This window comes from Ceratotherium simum, chromosome 5 (assembly GCF_057802395.1).
Source record: "Ceratotherium simum simum isolate JZ-2026a chromosome 5, ASM5780239v1, whole genome shotgun sequence".
Lineage (NCBI taxonomy): Eukaryota > Metazoa > Chordata > Mammalia > Perissodactyla > Rhinocerotidae > Ceratotherium > Ceratotherium simum.
This window is the reverse complement of record NC_141904.1, coordinates 52,413,206-52,435,497: the sequence shown is the minus strand read 5'-3', so window position 1 is coordinate 52,435,497 and position 22,292 is coordinate 52,413,206. Positions and strand designations below refer to the sequence as shown.

At 38.5% G+C, this 22,292-nt stretch overlaps 1 protein-coding gene across 4 annotated transcripts in view; it reads left to right on the top strand.

The window, feature by feature from the left end:
- Positions 1–22,292, top strand: part of DCAF1 (DDB1 and CUL4 associated factor 1) — a 90,799-nt gene that overhangs the window by 62,937 nt on the left and 5,570 nt on the right. For all 4 annotated transcript variants that reach the window (XM_087431102.1, XM_014792593.2, XM_087431103.1 and 1 more), the window contains 5 exons: positions 606–839; positions 1,410–1,503; positions 2,047–2,151; positions 2,317–2,390; positions 2,914–3,015. In XM_087431102.1, coding sequence (XP_087287228.1) covers positions 606–839; positions 1,410–1,503; positions 2,047–2,151; positions 2,317–2,390; positions 2,914–3,015 — 609 coding nt within the window. The remainder of the gene's footprint in view (positions 1–605; positions 840–1,409; positions 1,504–2,046; positions 2,152–2,316; positions 2,391–2,913; positions 3,016–22,292) is intronic.

The following is a 22,292-nucleotide window of genomic DNA, read 5'->3' as shown; positions in this document are numbered from 1 at the left end:
TTGATTGTTTCCTTGTGGTGTCTCCTTATTTGTTCTTATATTAAAGGAGGATTTTTTAAAAGATTGGAAATATTACAGCATGTCTGTAAGCAGATGGGAAAGATCTGGTCTCTGTGTGGGTTGCACATTGTAGACTTTGGAACTTTTAATATTATAGGGCTAAAATATGTATATTGGGAAAGTTTAAGGAGAAAAGGGTATTTCGTTGATACCCTTCTCCAAAAATTAACCGTTAAGAGTATTCTATGGGTAATTGTTGGTTAATCCCTATGGAGAATTTCTCAGTTTCAATCTTGGAAACATTTTCTGTTTCTTGAAAGGGGGAGGGGAAGAAGAGAGTTTTCTTACCCCTATTGCAGTCTCACTTCTCATTTTCTTACTTGTGGGAAAGAGACTTTTCGAACTTTGAATGGGAACCAGAGCGCTTCAACTTTGATTGGATGGGTGTGGTCCTTCTGCTTTCCAGTTATTTTATAATATTAGGGCTTTTGTAATTTTGGCGGGATTTGGAAAGCGTGGGAGAGATATTTTACGCAGCTTCTCTTTGAATTTGTCAGTGGATGGATTGGTCTGATTTTTCTCTTCCCACCCCTTCTTCTCTAAAGATTTATGATATTCAGACTGGCAACAAGCTGTTGACTCTGTTTAACCCAGATCTTGCCAACAACTACAAGAGGAACTGTGCCACCTTTAATCCTACAGATGATCTTGTCTTAAATGATGGCGTCCTCTGGGATGTCCGCTCTGCACAGGCCATCCACAAGTTTGACAAGTTCAACATGAACATCAGTGGCGTTTTCCATCCGAATGGGCTGGAGGTCATCATTAATACTGAGATTGTATTCTTTACACCCATGTCTTATTTTCCATTTGTTATCTAGTTTGTGATGCAGAAATAATTGATATTTCTATTAATACCTGGTGAAAGTATCTACACAGGTAATCTGGTGCCTCTCCTTTGTTTTGAAGTATCAGTGAATCTCAAGTGGACTCTTGTTGATGTTGGTAATTACCGATGACTTTCACTAGCACATTTTCTTTGTATTGGGAAGAGTGACCAGATTCCTGCCTCCCACTTCCCCAAATGTTGAATTGACTTTTATCTTCAGAAGGATTTTACTTTTGCTCTATAGAAATCAATTGCTAGACATAAGAGTAAAGTAAAGTGCTACTATTAAGAGGAAGGGAGTTCAGGTAGCTTTCATGTATATGGGGATGCCGTAGGAAATTTTCAGGGATGTTGTTCAATAATATGTATGCTACATGCTTTTGTTTTACCTTTATCTCATTGACTTTTAAAGCAGTAATATCTAGCAGGAGGGAAAAAAAGTGATATTTCAGAATTTCCCCCATAATGTTAGATAAGGAGTTTTGTGTAAAAAGGTTTTCCTTAACCAGTCATCTCCTAGTGGGACCTTCGCACTTTCCATCTTTTACACACAGTTCCTGCTCTGGATCAGTGTCGCGTGGTGTTCAACCACACAGGGACAGTGATGTATGGAGGTAATAAACTTTTTATTTTTCTTTGTCATTCTCTTTCTCTCTTCTCTCCCTTCTCACTTAATTTGATACTTCCTTTTTGGAAATATCTCTCAAATGTGAATTGGAAAGCATTTGAAAGTTGTAACATAAAAGATAAAATGATAGTACAAATGGTGACAAAAGAGAAGATGAAACTAATATTGATTTAGGATCAAAGGCCACTGGCTTTGAAGATAACAAGTAAATCTTGTCTAGAAAGAAATGTCATGCAGTAATTTCCCACGTGTATCATTATGAACTTAAAAACCTTTGCGTTGTCGTCTTGCAGTTTTGTCAACCTTAAGCAGTAATACTTGTTGGGAGCTAGATGAGAGGTTGAGGATATTGTTTATCGCAGTGGTTGGCACATGCAAGGAACTGACTTAATGCAGAGTGAATTTAGTACGAGGAAACTCATTGAAGTCTTGATTGTCCATTAACATTTTCTGCACTTGTGAATAGGGAATGTTTCTGATTCTAATAGTATTTCGCTTCTTACTCCCTTTCCCTCAACTTCCCAACCAGCTATGTTGCAGGCAGACGATGAAGATGATTTAATGGAAGAGAGGATGAAAAGCCCTTTTGGATCATCTTTCCGAACATTTAATGCAACTGACTACAAACCTATAGGTAAGCATGAAGGGGCAGACCTTATTTAAGGTAATTTTTCATTGAAAAGGAGAGGAGTTACGGAAATATTTATGAACAATCACCTTGAATTCCTTTAGAGGAAAAGCTGGTTGTAAGGTCACAGCCATAGTCCAATCCCGAGTCTTGTCATATTCTGTTTTCCAGCGACCATTGATGTGAAACGGAACATCTTTGACTTGTGTACAGACACCAAAGACTGCTATCTTGCTGTCATTGAGGTAAAGGGAGCTAGCAGAAACCCTGCTGTTTTGTTCTGATGTTTAGGATCATTTTCAATTTATACTGCAGATGTTTTGTCTGATATAAGATGTGTTCTAAAGTTGATGCATTCCGGATGGTAGATTATTGATAACCTACTCATTTGATGGGATTTGAGATATACAGTAGAAGAGAAATAGTAAGAAAGTCCCAGTATAAAACAGTGTGGAGAGTCCTGTCCCCTATTATCCTGGACTCACACTGTCATCCCTTTCTTAGAGGAGTCTGGATCTCTCATCAGAGCAAGACAGGTTTGTTCCAAGGGTGGTGGTGTCTCTTGTGCCCATGTCCCTCGCTGCCCAAGCCTTCTCATCCTGTTTTTCTTTCCTTTTTTGTGTCCTAGGTATAACATTTTCAGAGTCAGTTCAAGAATTTTGGGTATTGGAAGCTTTGATAGCTACATGGGTGCCAGTCAGAGCTGAGGTGTGGATGTGGGCCTTCTGAAAACTAACTGCTCCTTGTGGACTGGGTGTTCTGTTTCAGAACCAAGGCAGCATGGATGCTCTGAACATGGACACAGTGTGCAGGCTATATGAAGTGGGCAGGCAGCGTCTGGCAGAGGATGAGGATGAAGAGGAGGACCAGGTCAGTGGTCTTTGAGATTTCTTTCTACTGAACCATGCTTTATAGAGGTAATGCTCTTCTTCTGTTCGCTAAAGGGTTTTTTTAAGATCTGCCTTTGCTACCTGTTGGCATATTGTGAAGGCCTGTCATTTGCCCTTGATCACTGATAGTCAGAAGAAAGCAGATTTTTGTTGGTACAAAACTTTAACCAGTACCTGATGGTCCTGTAAGTTCCATTTGTAGATTACTTTGCAGGTTAGCAATCTCTGATTTTTTTTTTTAGAGATTTCCTTGAGCTCACCCTCAGGACCAATGCCCTGTCTGGCTTTCAGGATAAGCAGCCCCCATACTCCCACTGTCAATACAAAACAGAAAAGTCACTCTGCTGAGATAGATCATAAAAATGGCTTAACTTTTATAAAGTTCTCATTTGCATTTTCTCAGCATGATGGCATAGTCTATTTTCAGAGTAATAGAGTGGAACTTACAGGTAAGGAGAAGATTTGGATGCTTTTGAAAAATTAAACATTTATAAAATGTAGGTAGATAGTATCTTGTCCCACAGAGTCTTACCTTTTTGTTTTTCATAGGGAATTTTAATTTGTGGTCATATTATACTTGGTGCTTGCCTGTGTGGTGTGTCAGTATTAGCTCTGAAGAGTTTCAGTAGATCTTTCCTGTTTACTGGGCTCACACCATATTTTTTTCCAAGTGTACACTCTCCAGGCCAGATTCTTTTGTCTAACCCGAGAAGTATTTATTGCTGAGTGAGTAACATAAAGTTGAAAATGAATGACCAGGGTTTTACTTTCTTGTTGCAGATATTAAAGCAGATAAAATGTCTTTTTTCCACATCTTGGGTTCATTTCTGTTTTTTCTTCCAATATGGCATTGCTTAGTCTTGGTGCTTTGTCTCCTCTTTAAGGGCACAGAGATACTCTAGGTGAGGGGAGGGGCCCCTGTAGGACAAGAGGAAGCACACTATCCTGTTAGCTCTGTCATCATGCGCTCTCACTCATCCCTCCTCTACTCTTTGGTAAAATCATGCGCAACGATTAGGGCTAATGGAATAGTATCCTTCCCAAACAGCTTGTACTTGAGATTCAAAAGAGTTTTTTAAAAGCAAAAATTTTTGAAAATGGTAACTTTGAAAGTATTTTTTGGATGCAAGTCCAATACTGTGGGCAAACGGACTCATATTTTTCTCTGACAGGTCTTAGTATTGACTAAGCAAGGGTCTTTTGTTGTGCCAGTTTGCGATTTAGGTGTGTGTTCCACTGTTGGGCTTTACAGGTTATGAACCTGTAGTTTATCCTCTAAATCGAATCCTTGAGTACTCTATCACCTGGGGTCAAAAAACTAGAACAGAGACTCACCTAACATTCCCCTGTGTGTGCTTTCTTGATCTCTACCGTCTCTGGTGGAATGTTCTGACTGCCTAAGCATGTGTTTTATTAAAGCTCAGAGGTGATTCACAATCCCAGAAATGGGTTTCTGAGCAGAGTGAGGAAAGGAGACTCTTGTATATATTTGGGGTTAGTAGTCACTGTGGGATCAGAGCAGAGCTTTCTTCAGGGCTGGCTTCTTGACCCAGAGGCACCATGATTTCAGTGCTTCGCTCTGTGGGATGCCCTTTCCCAGCTCTATCTTACCTCTCCCCTCACACACAGATGAATATAGTCATGATCCTTGTTGGATACCATGGGACTATTATTTTATAAAGCACTTTACTGAATATGACATCCTCAGGACAATAGTTTTTGTTTTTTCTTGAACAGACTTTATTTTTTAGAGCATTTTTATGTTCACAGCAAGATTGAGCAGAATTCTGGTACAGAGATTTCCCATATATGCCCTGTCCCCACGTGCATAGCCTTCCCTGTTATCAGCATCCCATACCAGAATGGTACATTTGTTATAACTGATGAACCTACATTGACACATCATTATCATCCAGACTCCATAGTTTCATTAGGGTTCACTCTTGGTGTTGTATATTCTGTGGGTTTGGACAAATGTATAGACATGTATTCACCATTATAGTATCATACAGAATAGTTTCACTACCCTAAAAATCCTCTGTGCTCTACATATTCATCTTTCCCTCCTTTCAGCCCCTGGCAGCCATTGATTGTCTTACTGTTTCCATAGTTTTGCCTTTTCCAGAGTGTTGTATAATTGGAATCATATAGTATGTAGCCTTTTCAGATTGGCTTCTTTCATTTAGTACTATGCATTTAAGTTTGTTCCATGTCTTTTCATGACTTGATAGCTCATTTCATTTTAGTGCTGAATAGTATTCCATTGTCTGGATGTACCACAGTTTATTTATCCATTCACCTACTGATGGACATCTTGGTTACAATTTTGAATAGTTTTGGCAATTTTGTTTTGCATAATTTTGAATAAAATTTTGGCAATCATGAATAAAACTCATATAAACATCCATATACAGGTTTTGTGTGGACGTAAGTTTTTAACTCCTTTGGGTAAATACCAAGGAGCACTGGTATTTGCTGGATTGTGTAAGAGACTGCCAAACTGTCTACCAAAGTGGCCGTATCATTCATTTTGCATTCCCATCATCAGTGAATGAGAATTCCTGTTGCTGCACATCCTCATCAGCGTTTGATGATGTCACTGTTTTGGATTTTGGCCACTCTAATAGGTGTGTAGCGGTATCCTATTATTTATTTAACTAAAAAATTAGTAGACATTTATTTCTTTAGTTGAACAATGTCTACACACAATCAAAATGTATAGTTAAGATTTTTTTTTTAGTAGAAAGGAATTTAGGTCTTAAAGTTTTATGAGCCTGCTACAATGTTTTCTGAAACTTGTTTAACTGAGCCTTTTTGAGACCCCACCTGATGCCTCCTACCAGACTAAAAGGAAGACTTTCTCCCCAAATCATTTTGGGCTCCTCCTCCACTTCAGGGAGCTTTTTTCCACTGGAAGGCTCTCTGGTTGTTTTAATTTGCATTTTCCTGATGACATATGATGTGGAGCATCTTTTCATATGCTTATTTGCCATCTGTGTATCTTTGGTGAGGTATCTGTTAAAAGTCTTTGGCCCATTTTTAAATTGGGTTGCTTGTGTTTTTATTGAGTTTTAAGAGTTCTTTGAATATTCTGGCTAACAGTCCTTTATCTGATATGTCATTTGCAAATATTTTCTCCTAGTCTGTGGCTTGTCTTTGTCATTCTCTTGACAGTGTCTTCTGCAGAGTTTTTATTTTAATGAAGACCAGCTTATCAATTATTTCTTTTATGGATTGTGCCTTTAAGGTTGCATTTAAAAAGTTATTGCTAAACTCAAGGTCATTTAGATTTTCTCTTTCATTATCTCTAGGAGTTCTATAGTTTTGTGTTTTACATTTAGGTCTGTGATCTATTTTGAGTTAATATTTGTGAAGGGTGTGAGGTCTGTGCCTAGATTCATTTTTTTGCATGTAGATATCCAGTTGTTCAAACATATTTATTGAAAAGACTTTTTTCCATTGTATTGCCTGTGCTCTTTTGTCAAAGATCAACTGACTATATTTATGTGGGTCTGTTTCTGGGTTCTCGCTTCTATTCCACTAATTTATTTACCTGTTCTTTCTCCGATACCCCTTGTCTCGATTATTGTAGCTTTATTTTTATTTATTTATTTTTCTATTTATTTATTTATTTTGAGGAAGATTGTCTCTAAGCTAACATCTGTGCCAATCTTCTTCTAGTTTCCTTGTGGGATGCCACCACAGCATGGCCCGGTGAGCACTGTATAGGTCTGTGCCCAGGATCTGAACCCATGAACCCTGGGCTGCTGAAGTGGAATGCGTGAACCCAACCACTATGCCACCGGGCTGGCCCCTTTCTCTAGCTTTATAGTAAATTTTGAAGTTGGGTAGTGTTGGTCTTCTTTGTTCTTCTCCTTCAGTATTCTGTTGGCTGTTCTGTGTCATTTGCCTCTCCATATAAACTTTCAAATCAGTTTGTTGATATCCACAAAATAACTTTCTGGGATTTTGGATGGGATTGCATTGAATCTACAGATCAAGTTAGGGACATCTGACATCTTGACAAAATTGAGTTTTCCCATCCACAAACATGGACTCTCTCTCCATTTGTTTAATTATTTGATTTCTTTCATCAGAGTTTTGTAGTGTTCCTCATGTAGATCTTGTACATATTTTGTTAGATTTATACCTAAGTATTTCATTTTTTGGGGTGCTAATGTAAATGATACTGTATTTTTAATTTTAGTTTCCACTTGTTCATTGCTGGTATATAGGAAAGCTGCTATACGGATGTACCTCGTTTTATTGTGCTTTGATGTATTGCACTTTGCAGATGTTGCTTTTTATTTTTTTTACAAGACCCTGCACCAGAAAAAAGATTATCACTCCCTGAAGGCTCAGATGATGGTTAGCATTTTTTAGCAGTAAAGTATTTTTAAATTAAGGTATGTACATCATTTTTTAGACATAATGCTATTGCACACTTAATAGATTACAGTATAGTGTAAACATAGCTTATTTTGTATGTGAGGAAGATCAGCCCTGAGCTAACATCCAATGCCAATCCTCATCTTTTTTTTTGTTTCTTTTTCTGAGGAAGATTGGCCCTGAGGTAATATCCATGCCCACGTTCCTCTACTTTATATGGGACGCCGCCACAGCATGGCTTGACAAGCAGTGCTTCGGTGCATGCCCGGGGTCCGAACCTGTGAACCCCGGGCCGCCAAAGTGGAGCGCACGCTCTTAACCACTTGTGCCACCGGGTTGGTGCCTAAACATAACTTTTATATGCACTGGGAAACCAAAAAATTTGTGTGACTTGCTTTATTGTGGAGTTTTTTTTGTCAGTTCTTTTGGATTTTCTACATAGGTGATCATGTCATCTGTAAACAAAGACAGCTTTATTTTTTCCTTTCCAATCCATATACCTTTTATTTCCTTTTCTTGTCTTATTGCATTAGTTAGGACTTCTAGTATGATGTTTAGTTAGGACTTCTAGTATGATGTTGAAAAGCAGTGAACTTGATCTTGATCCTGATTTTAGCAGGAAAGCTTTGAGTTTCTTGCCATTAAGTGTGATGTTAGCTGTGGTTTTTTGTAGATGTTCTTTGTTTACTTGAGGAAGTTCCCCTTCATTCCTATTTTGCTGAAAGTTTTTAATCATGGGTGTTGGGTTTTGTTAAAATCTTTTTCTGTATCTATTGATATGATCATGTGATTTTTCTTCTTTAGTCTGTTGAAGTAACAAATTACATTAATTGATTTTAAAATGTGAACCAGCCTTGCATAGCTGGAATACAGCCTACTTGGTTGTGGTGTTTAATTCTTTTTATACATTGTGGGATTTTTTTTTTTTTATTGTCATAATAGTTTATAACATTGTGAACTTTTAGTTGTACGTTATTGTCAGTCGCCGTATAAATGCATCCCTTCAACCCTTGTGCCCACCCCTCAACCCCCTTCCCAGTGGTAACCACCAAACTGTTCTCTCTGTCCGCATGTTAGTTTATCTTCCACATATGAGTGAAATCATGTGGTGTTTGTCTTTCTCTGTCTGGCTTATTTCACTTAATGTAATACCCTCCAGGTCCATCCATGTTGTTGCAAATGGGACGATTTTGTCTTTTTTTTTTTTATGGCTGAGTAGTATTCCATTGTATAAATATACCACATCTTCTTTATCCAGTCATCAATTGAGGGGCACTTGGGTTGCTTCCGCTTCTTGGCTGTAGTGAATAATGCTGCAATGAACAGGCGGGGAGAAGCTTCCTTGGATTATTGATTTCAGGTTCTTTGGATAAATACCCAGTAGTGGGATAGCTGGATCATAAGGTATTTGTATTTTTAATTTTTTGAGGAATCTCCATACTGTTTTGCATAGAGGCTGCACCAGTTTGCATTCCCACCAGCAGTGAATGAGGGTTCCCGTTTCTCCACAACCTCTCTAACATTTGTAATTTTTTGTCTTGGCGATTATAGCCGTTCTGATGGGTGTAAGGTGATATCTGAGTGTAGTTTTGATTTGCATTTCCCTGATGATTAGTGATGTTGAACATCTTTTCATGTGCCTATTGGCCATCTGTATATCTTCCTTGGGAAAAGGTCTGTTCATATCCTCTGCCCATTTTTTGATCTGGTTGTTTGTTTTTTTGTTGCTGAGTTGTGTGAATTCTTTATATATTATGGAGATTAACCCCTTGTTAGATATGTGATTTGCAAATATTTCCTCCAGCTGGTGGGTTGTCTTTTCATTTTGATCCTGGTTTCCTTTGCCTTGCAGAAGCTCTTTAGTCTCAGGAAGTCCTACTTGTTTATTTTTTTCTTTTATTTCCCTTGTCCAAGTAGACATGGAATTCAAAAAGATCCCTCTATGACCAGTGTCAAAAAGTGTACTGCCTATATTTTCTTCCAGGAGTTTTATAGTTTCAGGTCTTACTTTCAAGTCTTTGATCCATTTTGAGTTAATTTTTGTGTATGGCCAAAGAAGATGGTCTACTTTCTTTCTTTTGCTTGTGGCTGTCCAGTTTTCCCAGCACGATTTATTGAAGAGACTTTCCTTTCTCCATTGTATGTTCTTAGCTCCTTTGTCGAAGATTAGCTGTCTGTAGATGTGTGGTTTTATTTCTGGGCTTTCAGTTCTGTTCCATTGATCTGTGTGTCTGTTTTTGTACCAGTACCATGCTGTTTTAATTATTATAGCTTTGTAGTATATTTTGAAGTCAGGGATTGTGATGCCTCTAGCTTTGTTTTTTCTCTGGATTGCTGTGGCTGTTCAGGGTCTTTTGTTGCCCCATATGAATTTTAGTATTCTTTGTTGTATTTCCGTGAAGAATGTCATTGGGATTCTGATTGGGATTGCATTGAATCTGTAGATTGCTTTAGGTAGTGTGGACATTTTAACTATGTTTATTCTTCCAATCCATGTGCATGGGATGTCTTTCCATTTCTTTATGTCATCATGGATTTCTTTCAATAATGTCTTAAAGTTTTCATTGTATAGGTCTTTCACCTCCTTGGTTAAATATATTCCTAGATATTTTATTCTTTTTGTTGCGATTGTAAATGGGGTTGTCTTCTTGACTTCTTTTTCTGTTAGTTTGTTATGAGAATATAGAAATGCAACCGATTTTTTAAGTTGATTTTGTACCCTGCAATTTTGCTGTACTTGTTGATTATTTCTAATAGTTTTCCGATGGATTCTTTAGAGTTTTCTACATGTCGTCTGTAAACAGCGAGAGTTTCAGTTCTTCATTGCCTATTTGGATTCCTTTTATTCTTTTTTCTTGCCTAATTGCTCTGGCCAAAACCTTGGGATTTGTTTTCCTTATATTTTGTTGAGGATTTTTACATCTATGTTCCTGAGAAATGTTGGTCTATAGTTTTCATTTCTTGCAGTGTCTTTGTCTGGCTTTAGTATTAGGGTAATGCTGGCCTCATAAAATGAATTAAAAAGTATTCTATCTGCTTCTGTCTTCTAGAAGAGATTTTAGAGAATTGATATAATTTCTTTTTTAAATGTTTGGTAGAATTGAGCAGTGAACCCATCTGAGCCTGGTTCTTTCTGCTTTGGAAGGTTAATATTGATTCAATTTCTTTAATACATATAGGCCTATTCAGATTATCTATTTTTCTTGTGTGTATTTTGGCAAATTGTGTCTTTCAAGGAATTGGTCGATTTTATCTAGGTTATCAAATTTGTGGGCATAGGGTTGTTTATAGTATTCCTTTATTATTCTTTTAATGTCCATGGGCTCTGTAGCGATGTTCCCTTTTGTTTTTGATACTAGCAATTTGTGTCCTCTCTCTTTTTTTCTCAGTAAGCCTGGCTTAGAGGCTTATCGATTTTATTGATCTTTTCAAAGAACCAGCTTTTGGCTTCATTGTTTTTTTCTCTATTAATTTCCTCTTTTCAATTTCATTGATTTCTGCTCTAATTTCTGTTAATTCTTTTCTTTTGCTTACTTAAGATTTAATTTGCTTTTCTTTTTGTGGTTTCCTAAGATGGAAGCTTAGGTGATTGATTTTAAATCTTTCTTCTTTTCTAATATATGCATTCAGTGCTATAAATTTCCCTCTGTGCTTCTTTTGCTGCATCCCACAAATTTTTATAGGTTGTGTTTTCGTTTAGTTCAAAGTATTTTTTAATTTGAGATTTCTTTTTTGACCCATGTGTTATTTAGAAGTGTGTTGTTTAATCTCCAAGTACTTTGGGATTTTGTAGTTATCTTTCTGTTACTGATTTCTAGTTTAATTCCATTGTGGTCTGCAGACATTGTATCATTTCTCTTCTTTTAAATTTGTTAAGGTGTGTTTTGTGGCCCAGAATATGGTCTATCTTGGTGAATGTTCCATGTGAGCTTGAGAAAAATGTGTGTTCAGTTGTTGTTGGATGAAGTAGTCTGTAGATGTCCATTATATCCAGCTGGTTGATCGTGTTGGTGAGTTCACCTGTGTCCTTACTGATTTTCTGCCTGCTGTATCTGTTTCTCATAGAGGGGTGTAGAAGTCTCCAGTTACGATAGTGGATTCATTTATTTCTCCTTGCAATTCTGTCAGTTTTTGCCTCACATATTTTGATGCTCTGTTGTTAGGCACATACACATTAAGAATTGTTATGTCTTCTTGGAGAATTGACTCTTATCCTTATATAATGCCCTTCTTTATCCCTGATAACTTTCCTTCGTTTGAAGTGTGTTTTGTCCTGAGACTAATATAGCTACCCCAGCTTTCTTTTGATTTGTGTTAGTGTGGTATATCTCTCTCCATTCATTTGTCTATATGTGTCTTTATATTTAAAGTAGGTTTCTTATAGACAACATATAGTTGGGTCTTGTTTCTTGATCCACTCTGATATATCTGTCTTTTAATTCATGCGTTTGGGACATTGACATTCAAAGTGGTTATTGATATAGTTGGACTAATGTCTGTCATATTTGTTACTGTTTTCTATTTGTTGCCCTTGTTCTTTGTTCCTGTTTTTGTCTCACTCTTTTTCTGCTATCTGTGGTTTTAGTTGAGCATTTTATAGAATTCTCTCTCCTTTATTAGCATATTAGTTATACTTCTTTTTTAACTCTTTTTAGTGGTTGCCCTAAAGGTTGCAATATACATTTACAGGTAATCCGAGTCCACTTTCAAATAACACTATACCCTTCATAGGTAGTTCAAGTACTTTATGATAACAAAATAATCCTAATTTCTCCCTTTTTGTCCCTTGTTTCATTGCTGTCATTCCTTTCACTTATGTATAAGCATACATAAGCATGTGTGTATGTATATATATACACACACTCACACCCCCAGTCATACATAATTGAATACAATTGTTGCTATTATTATTTTGAACAAACTATCTGTTAGATCAATTAAGAATAAAGAAAAATAAGATTTTTATTCTACCCTCACTTATTCCTTGTATAGTGCTGTCTATATAGATCAGTTTCTGACCTTGATCATTTTCCTTCTCTCTGAAGAATTTCTTTTAACATTTCTTGCCAGGCAGGTCTACTGACAACAAATTCCCTCAATTTTTGTTTGTCTGAAAAAGTCTATTTCTCCTTTGCTTTTGAAGGATAATGTCACAGGGTACAGAATTCTAGGTTTGTGGTTTTTGTCTCTCAGTATTTTAAATATTTCACTCTGCTGTCTTCTTGCTTGCATGGTTTCTGAGGAGAAGTGGGATATAATTCTTATCTTTGTTCCTCTGTAGGTAAGGTATTTTTTTCCCCCCCTTTGGCTTCTTTCAGGATTTTTTCTTTGTCTTTGATTTTCTATAGTTTGAAAATGATATGCCTAGGTGTAGGTTTTTTTTGGCATTTATTCTCCTCAGGGTTCTTAGAGCTTCCTGAATCTGTAATTTGTTATCTGACATTAATTTGGGGAGTAATTTTCAGTCATTATTGTTTCAAATATTTCTTCTGTTCCTTCTTCCCTTCTCCTTCTAAAATTCCCATTACATGTATGTTATGCTTTTTGTAGTTATCCCACAGTTCTTGGATATTCTGTTCTGTCTTTTTCAGTCTTTCTTCTCTTTGCTTTTCAGTTTTGGTGATGTCTATTGAGATATCCTCAAGCTCAGAGATTCTTTCCTTAACTGTGTCCAGTCTACTAATAAAGCCCATGAAAGACATTCTTTATTTCTGTCACAGTGTTTTAGATTCTTTTTGGTTCTTTCTTAGAATTTCCATCTCTCTGCTTCCATTGCCCTTCTGTTCTTGCATGCTGTCTATTTTATCCATCAGAGAGCCCTCAGCATCTTAATCATAATTATTTTAAATTCCTGGTCTGATAATCCCTGCCATATCTGAGTCTGGTTCTGATGCTTGCTCTGTCTCTTTAAATTGTGCTTTTTTCTCTTTTAGTATGTCTTGTAATTTTTTCTTGATAGCTGGACATGATGTGCTGGGCAAAAGGAACTGCTGTAAATAGGCCTTTAGTGATGTGGTAGTGAGGTGTGGGGGAAGGAGAAGCACTCTATAGTCCTATGACTAGGTCTCAGTCTTTTAGTGAGTCTATACCTCTGTACTGTGAACTTCACATGTGCTCCTCAATTTTTTCCATCTGCTTTCAATGGGACAGGATGGCTAGAGTGGGCTGGAGTAGGGTATTTTCCTTCTCCGAAGTCAGTTAGGCTCTCATAAAAGCCCAGCAGATTAGGCTCTGGTTAAATAGTTTCTTCTGAGGGCACGCTTTGTTAAGAAGAACAGAATGTTCTGATGTATTTCAAAATGGTCCCTTTTCCCTTCTTCTGCCAGAAGCAGGAGGGGATTTTTCTCTGATATTCACCATGAGAACCTGGTCAAGCTCCTGGAGGTAAAACTCAAAAAAGCATGGGGGTCCTGATGACTGGTTCTCCCTGGAGTTTTTATCTCTCAGACTTTCCTCAGAATTGTCTCCAGCAATTCATCAGTTATAGTTCAGGTTTCCCTACCTTAACACTGGACCCTGTGGAGGTTTGTGTTCCTGGGTTTCTGCTCTGGCAAATTGCAATTCTCTGTATTTGCCTGTTGGTTTCCCCAGTTTTGGGAGCAGTGGTTTGCCCTGTGACCCTACCTGTCTGTTGATTTGAAGAAGTTATTGATTGTATTTTATTGGTTTGTTTTTTTTTTTTTGGTGAGGTAGATTGGCCTTGAGCTAACATCTGTTGCCAATCTTCCTCTTTTGGCTTGAGGAAGATTGTTGCTGAGCTAACATCTGTGCCAGTCTTCCTCTATTTTGTATGTGGGATGCCGCCACAGCATGGCTCGATGAGCAGTGTGTATGTCCATGCTTGGGATCCGAACCTCTGAACCCTGGGCTGCTGAAGGGGAGCACATGAACTTAACCACTGTGCCACTGGGCCAGCCCCCAGAGTTATTGATTTTACTTGTGTTAGCATAGAGTGGCGACTTCAAGCTTCTTTACATGCCAAACTGGAAACCAGAAGCAGTACCATAGTTTTCTAAACACCATATTTATTGTAAAGGACAATTAGCCTTCAGAGTTTAAACCACTTCACCAAATGGTGCCAGGGATTCCCAAGTATAGAAAGGATTCCTTTAGTGCTTTCTAGCTGCATGGCCTATAGGGTCCTCAGTGATCTCCTTGGTTTCATGGATGAGACGAGCTGGCAATGTTTAAAGCTCATTTAGTTTATCAGATATGGGTAAAAGGGAGAGGTCTTTAGATGGATACTTGAGATCTTCAATTTTTTTGTGACATGGATCTTCATGTTTTCTTGAGTGCTGTACTATTTAACTTGTACGTGTTGCTAGTCTTTCTTGGTACCAGAGTTCGCAAGTGGTATTAGATCCTCCTAACATCGTGTGGTTGCCTTTGGTCAGTTTCTTAATAGTGTGTCTGTTCTTTTATTCTTGTGGCCTTTTGCTACCTTAGACACCCCTTCCTCTCCTTTAATGCATGCTGTTTTCCACTTTAGCTATCATGAAATAAGATGTGGTTTATCCTTGAGTAGATATAGAAGGTGATGTTGTCAAGCTGTTTGTTGGTATATTACAGTGGTACAGGTGGCTGCAGACTGTCTCGTCCTCTATGGGTTCATTCATCACTATCCCTATCACTACATATCACTACCCAAATATCAGTTCTGTATTAAGCTTCTTGCATGTTACATGTTGAACTGTAAATCTAAAGCAAAAACTGGCTTTTATCATTACCATTATCCCTACCCTCCCACGTCCTAACAGTTTATGAGGCAGTGAGCAGAAATCTTCTCTGGGGATTGTCACCTGGGTCCATGTGATACCTGTTGTCTGTCTAAGAGGAGGAGGTCAAGAAAAAAGAAGCTAGCGTTGCCCTAGACACCTTGGGAGCTGGAGGGCTGTTCTCGGGGTTGGCCTCATTCTTCCTGCAGATGTGGAGTGATGAGAGGTGACTCTTCAGTGGCTGGCTGTGGAAGCAAGAGACCACCATAAAGGAACAACTTAAGTGCTCCTCTCTTCTTACCCCACCCTCTCCAGGGAGGTGTGGGTCAGAGAAAAGACTAATTTTTTTTCTCTGCTTCTGTTCAACTTTCCTTTTGAGAGATTAAGGGAGAAAGATATTAGAAAGGGAGTTAGGGTGGTTGTTAGGACTTATGACTGTCTGATGCAGGAAGGAAAAATAGAGGCTTCCTTGGCATGGCCAGCCAAGATTGAGAGGGGCAAGCTCAAGAGGGCCCTAATGAGTGGCCCTAAAGTGCAGTCTGTGGAAGAGCATGAAAACTTTCTAGCTGGGAGAGGACTAGTTGTGTGGATAGGTGTGCAATATGGGTGAGTTAGCATTGCTTCTTGATTTCTCAGGATCAAGGCACATTTCACTGCTTATTGATACCACAGTTCCTATGGATCATCTGGTGTGTTTCATGTTTGAAGGACATCCCTTAGAGAACTGTTTTCACCTGTAAGCCCTTGGTGTTTTGATTTTTTATTTAGAGATGGTTTAGTGGGATAATACCATATCTATTTAAGCAAGTTTTCTTTGTAGCCTTAATTCTGTTGATGCACATGTCCTGTTGATTCACATGTCCTCCTGGAATCATGCAGTAGTGTTTTGCTGTATTTACTATCTATACCAGATTTCTCCTCACCACCTCTTCCCTGTGCCAGCTTGATTTTTTTTTAACTCATTTTTCTTTGTATCCCTCACCTGATTTTAAAACTGGAGACTTCATTTTCATATGAGTCATTTTCTATTCAAAATTTCGTCCTAGTCTAGATATCTGCTCTCAGGTCTTCTCAGATGTTCCAGGTATGACTTATATGGCTCAGGGATGCAGGCACCTGTGACTGACACCTTTTGAATTTGCCTTTTCACCTTAGCAAAATAAACTCAGAAGCCTGAATAATCAGCTGCCATCTGATAAAATGGTCCAGCATAAAGAGCCTATATATTTATTTGAAAAGCTTTATTCAGATTTAATTTACATACCATAAAAATAGTTGTCTTTTGCCCTTATTTTTAAATAAGTTTGGAGATTAACAAGAAGGGATGAACTGTACTACTATATTGTTGAATGAAAACATACACAACGTATTTGACAGCCATACATATTTAGTTCCTGGAGCTGCTAGTCTGCCTGCCTTTAGGCATTTGATCAAAGCAGAGATAAGCCGGTCACTTATCAAAGCTCATATTATCCATTAGAATTTTGGTATCTGTGTTGTTTTTAAAAATCAATTTCAGTCAACTTTGATGTTGGCTTTTAGGAAAATCGTAGAACAGAAGATTAATAATTGATCATTGTTCCTAGATTTTGAAAAGCCAATACATTTCAGCTAATTATAGTTAACTTTAAACTTATTTAAAAACCCCAAAAAACCAAGACAATAGTAATGTTCTCTTTTCTCCACGCCATTTTGAAATCTGGGACACACTGTGTGCTGTGCTTCCTGTGTGTTCTCCGTTGCCTAGGAGCGGATGGTAAGAGTCTTTACTGATTACACACCTGCTGTAAGCCTGGTCAGTGATTCCTGAAAGGCTTTTTTTTTTTGTCTAAAATTTTAAAGCGTACATGAGTTAGATTCTGCTGGTGAGGAGAGAAAAACACAAGCAGTTACAACCCTGCAATGAATGTATAGCTTTGAAGGATAGTTAACACTAGGAACAAGTGTAAAAAGGAGAAAGCAAGAGTTTAAATTTTGCAAAATATGACATGTTGAAGTGTCAAGACAGTAGGCTCAGGTTTTAATTACATTTTTTGAAAAGCTATCCTAGTTTTTAGATTAACTGTTCTTAAAGTATGACCAGAGGTTTGTTTTCTAAGAGATTGGTTATATATATATATATTTTTGTGTGTGTGAGGAAGATCAGCCCTGAGCTAACATCCATGCTAATCCTCTTCTTTTTGCTGAGGAAGACCGGCTTTGAGCTAACATCTATTGCCAATCCTCCTCCTTTTTCCCCCCAAAGCCCCAGTAGATATTTGTATGTCATAGTTGCACATCCTTGTAGTTGCTGTATGTGGGACGCAGCCTCAGCGTGGCTGGAGAAGCGGTGCGTTGGTGTGCGCCCGGGATCCGAACCCGGGCCACCAGTAGCGGAGCGTGCGCACTTAACAGCTAAGCCACGGGGCCGGCCCGAGATTGGTTATATTTTTTAAGACAGTATAGGCTAAAAGCTATTTCTCTTGAAAAACAGACATATGCTCAAGAAGAATTTTGAATGGTCTAGAATCAAATACTGCACTAATTTAAAAAATCAAATTGTTGAAGTCCTAGAGAACAATACAGTTTGATGTAGCCAAGAAAGTCAGTGGTAATATCTGGACTCACCTTTTTGGTTCTGTCATTGGGAGTCCGTGGATAGGATGTATATTATTACAGAAAAGTAGAACTTTAGAACCAGAAGGTACTTCAGAGGGCATCTTATGTCATCTTATGTAACCTTCAGAGGTTCTTCATTATGGGTGCATTTCACAATTCCAGAGGAACCTTTCTAAAATCCACCTGTGTGAGCTTCCTTTGTAAAGATTGGTTCTGTCAACCTGGACCTTGTGTGGAATTTCGGCATGTGTATTTTGGAAAATGTTTTCCTAGGTGATTCTGATGGTCACACCTGAGTAGGAGCCACTAAATCACTGTGTTTAACAAAAAATTGAGATTCAGAGAAATTAGTATTAGATAGATGTTTAGTAAATGGTCATTGTTTCTGTTGTAATTCTGTAACATGGGCAGCATTATAGAGCTCCTGGGAGTTTTTGATCTGGGAAGGGATAAGACCATAGAGAGTTAGAGAGATGAGACAGGCAGGAGGAGGGAGAATGCAGTAGGTGAGTCCAATGAGAGTGGATAGGAGGGAGTACTAGGGATCTCAGATTTGTGGGAAACAGTAGTTAACTGGGTGTGAAGCCACAGAAGTGGGAGAAGTGAAAGATGTTTGATATTTTCATCTGGTAACTTGGAGGAGTGTGGAAAAGGTGCTAGGTTTAGGGGTGCTTTGAGTTTAGTTTTAGAATTAAGGGATTTAAAATTTCTGTGGTACAGATGTATAGAGCTATCTAATGAGAGTTCAAGATTTATGAATGAGAGGAAATATGAAGGCAGAAATAAAAGTTGTAGGCACCCCTATGCCTAGAAGAGGAGATTTGGAAGAGACCAGGTAAAGCTCAGTCCAGCAGCCCAGTGTGGAGGCCAGGATTGATTAGTGTCAGTCACTGTAGAGAAGCCCTGTGGTTGGCCATTCAGGCCTTTGTATTCCTTTAGGAAGGGTTCAGTCGTTGTAATAGGAACAACAAATTAACACTTGTTGAACCCTTAGTATATGCCAGGCACTTTCCAAAGAGCTTATTATATACATACGTGCATACCTATTTTTCCCCCCGTTTAAATCCTAATAACAACCCCACGAAGTTAAGTAAATTGCCCCAAAGTCATTCATAGTGATAATAGTTTGGATTCAGTGGAGGCAGCCTGGCTCCAGAGCACACACCATTAACTGCTACACTATGGAGTGGTGTGGGCAGAAGCCAGACTGTCAAGGGACAGAGTGAATGAATGAATGAGTGAGCGAGTGAAGGCTGAGTACCTGGAGGCCAGGAACAGGGTTTAGGTCAAAAAGTCTATAGGTGGAAGGAATTTGAAGCCTGTGTAGATCGAGAAATTGTTAGGTTTGGGGAAGCTGAACCTCTTCAGAGAAGGTGAGAAGCCGTTGGAGATGTATGTGAGGATAGAGGTGAGTGGAGTGGGATGAGAAAAGTACAGCTGTGGTAACGAGGTCCTGGGGTGGACTGAGCTCCAGAGCAGGAGTGGAAGGCTTGCTTCCTCCTCAGACCAGGGTTGAAGTCAGGTTTAGATGTGGAGAGGGAACTAGAGGGCGGCTGAGGGAGCTCATGCCAGTTGACCTGTTCTCTGTACAGGAGGGGAGTGGATTGGTTTATCTGCAGGGGTTTAGGGTAACCATGAAATTGACTTAAGGTGGAATTGAGAAAAGTTTTGGAATTCTTTCTGTAGGGAAATTTATTAGTAGTTTAGCCTGGCCATGAAGTCCTCTAATTCTGTTTCCAAGCCCTTAAAGAGAACTCTTAGAGAATTAAAAAAAAACAATATTCCTAGATCCAAAACCATACCTAAATGTTGCTGGAGTTGAGTCAGGATTCTAGTAAGATTTGCTTTTTTCATTGGGTAATAATTTTTAGTTTTTACTTTTTTTGACCACTCATTAATGGAAGCTATATTCTTTAGATATGAGGGAGAGGGGCTCATGTTACCAACCAAGTACTTAAACCAGCAAAGAGTGTTCCTAAAATTGCTTCCTAGACTCTTTTGGGTTCAGTTTAGATTCTACCACGGCACTTTGGACAGATCTTGTGAGCCTCTGTTTCATGATCCAGGTTTCAGATTTAAAATTTAGAAAGTGAGTTTATGGCCATGTCTCTAGGTAACAAAATACATGTTAAACCAGTGTTTGTTAGTCATTAAATACAGAGTGTAAATCATGAAGTGATGTGTTCTGCATGAGAGTCAGGTAGATCTCTTCCTACTCATTTCCCTTCCCCTGTCATGGTTGTAGTATGTCCTCGTGGTCTTCTGGGGTGAATAAACTATTTCTCTTGCTACAAGATTAAATAAAGGTTGGGTTTGTAGGGTCCTGAAAGAATTTTGAATAGTGTCTGTAGTTCAAAGCTTAGACCCTGGTTGACATATTTTCTAGGATTGCTCTTGATTTGGGAGCTTTTTTTCCTCAGTTCTCCTGGATCAGCTAAGCTTTGATGTTTTCAGAAATGAAAGAGAATGGTCTTCCTAAATTTGCTGGCTAACAGATGCCTATTTGAACAGTTTACTCTAAGCTTTTACATATCCACTCAACTGTGGACCTTTAAAAGTTATGCTATCCTGAGATACTGAAAATTTATGTAAATTGCCCAAATTCACACAACATGTAGTTGGCAGAGCCAGGATTCTAACCCTGGGTTGTTTGATCCTAATGCCTGGGCATTTTCTCCTATTCCATACTCTTCCACCAATGATGAATATGCATATCAATAACTATGTATTAAAAATTTTAAAAAGTTAAGCTATCTTAAATTTTAAATGTAATTATTCTTTTCCATAGAGGCTTCAGAAACACAGGGCCCTGGATACCCTCTTCTTTAGTGTACTTGTTTTTAACTGTGGTACTTTATTAAATGGATTAGAACTAATTTTGGTCAAGGCCATGAAAATATGCCTGGAAAAAAGAGGCAAAAGTTGTAATCTGGTAAGCACTTTGGATTATTTCCCTGAAGTTTGACCTTCCTCTCCTTTCCCAGTTATTTCTATGAGCTGATGTGATGTGCTTGTAGGGCCTAGGAGCTTATCTGTGCCTCAGCTTATCAATACTGCCTCCAAGTAGTCTCACCTCCTTTCAAGTGAGTGGATGCTTAGTAGCCATCCATGTGGAGGTAATGGGCGGCCAAGGCTGTGGAACAGTGGTCTCAGGCCATCATATGTGTGAATTCACACACACACACACACGTGCAAACTCTGGTATAGAACGTACACACACTTGTACAGGCATTAGGATTACTGGGTATTTAAAGGGGTTGGTTTTTCCCATATAGCTGGTAGAAATTGTTGAAAAGTCTAAATCACTGGGTCAAACATTATATCAAAAAATCTCTAAATAGTGGTTCCAAAATGGTCAAAAGTTCATAAAGCAGAGCTACTCTGCTGAATGTGAGCCTAGTTTACGTTATAGCTGATGAATACTAGTGGCTGCATAAGCACAAAATATTTGGTTTTTAAGTGATTGGCATGCTGCAAAACTTTGAAGAATGTTTTTTAAATATTTTTTCTGCTTATGTTGGGCTTGTTCTGTCTTGACTTTCATTAAGCTGATATATTAATTGGATTTTATATTTTATTATTGCAGGAATTAGAATCCTTTTGCTACTGGCAAGGCTGACAGTTGATGTTTGAGCAGGATAAGTGATTGAATGTTGGTCACATTTACCTGGGAATAGCTGTCATCTTTAGCAAAGAGGTGTCTTTGTGCCCTCTCCTGCTGGAAGGGAAACAATTTGGATTCTAGTGCAAAGTTTAAATCTGTGGCAGATGCCAGGATGTATCATTTATAAAGCCCAGGGTACCTAGAATCATGTATTTCATTAGTTTTGTAGTAGTTTTTCTTCCTTTGGGAAGTTCTCTTAAGAACAGAGGGATGGACAGTGTGTGTGTGTGTGTGTGTGTGTGTGTGTGGCTTGAAACAGAATATGTGGATATCTGTTAATGTTCTATATTGTAAAAGTCTTTTGTTGGATGTTCAGATCATCAGATGCTTATGATAGCATTGTCAAAGGTTTACCCACATTCTTGGTTATAAGGTCAAGGGCAAGAACTTGAAGGGCTTAGGAGCTAATGACTTAGCAGCTGTGTTCTTCCTCTGTTTTGTTAAAGCATTGCTTTTTAGATTCCAGATAGAAGCTTTTGTTTCAGTGCCTTAGCTGATTTCTCTTGGTTTGGTTGATGCAGGAGAGAGAGAAGAGCTCCCTTGGGTTTATTATTAGTTAGTTAGGAACCTAAAATATTGATGACAGAGGCCTCTGTGAAGTGAGCTTTCTGTTTCCTTGGATAAGGGCTGTGTGACCAGTAATGCCTTTGTGGAGTGACCAGTAATCCTTGTCTGAGGGGTGCTTCGAGTGTCCTGGGGAACATGTATGTGCCTGTTTCAGCCTTCATTGACAAGTGTGGCTGGCCCATGAAGTCTGTGCTAACCTAGATTACCACTCTCTACTGACAGTTTCCTCCCCTGTCCTTTGGTCAGGAGGGAAAGACTCCCCATGTGGCCCACATGGGTTAGGCCTTTGTATTTGTCCTAATGGACCTCATGCTTTCTTACCAG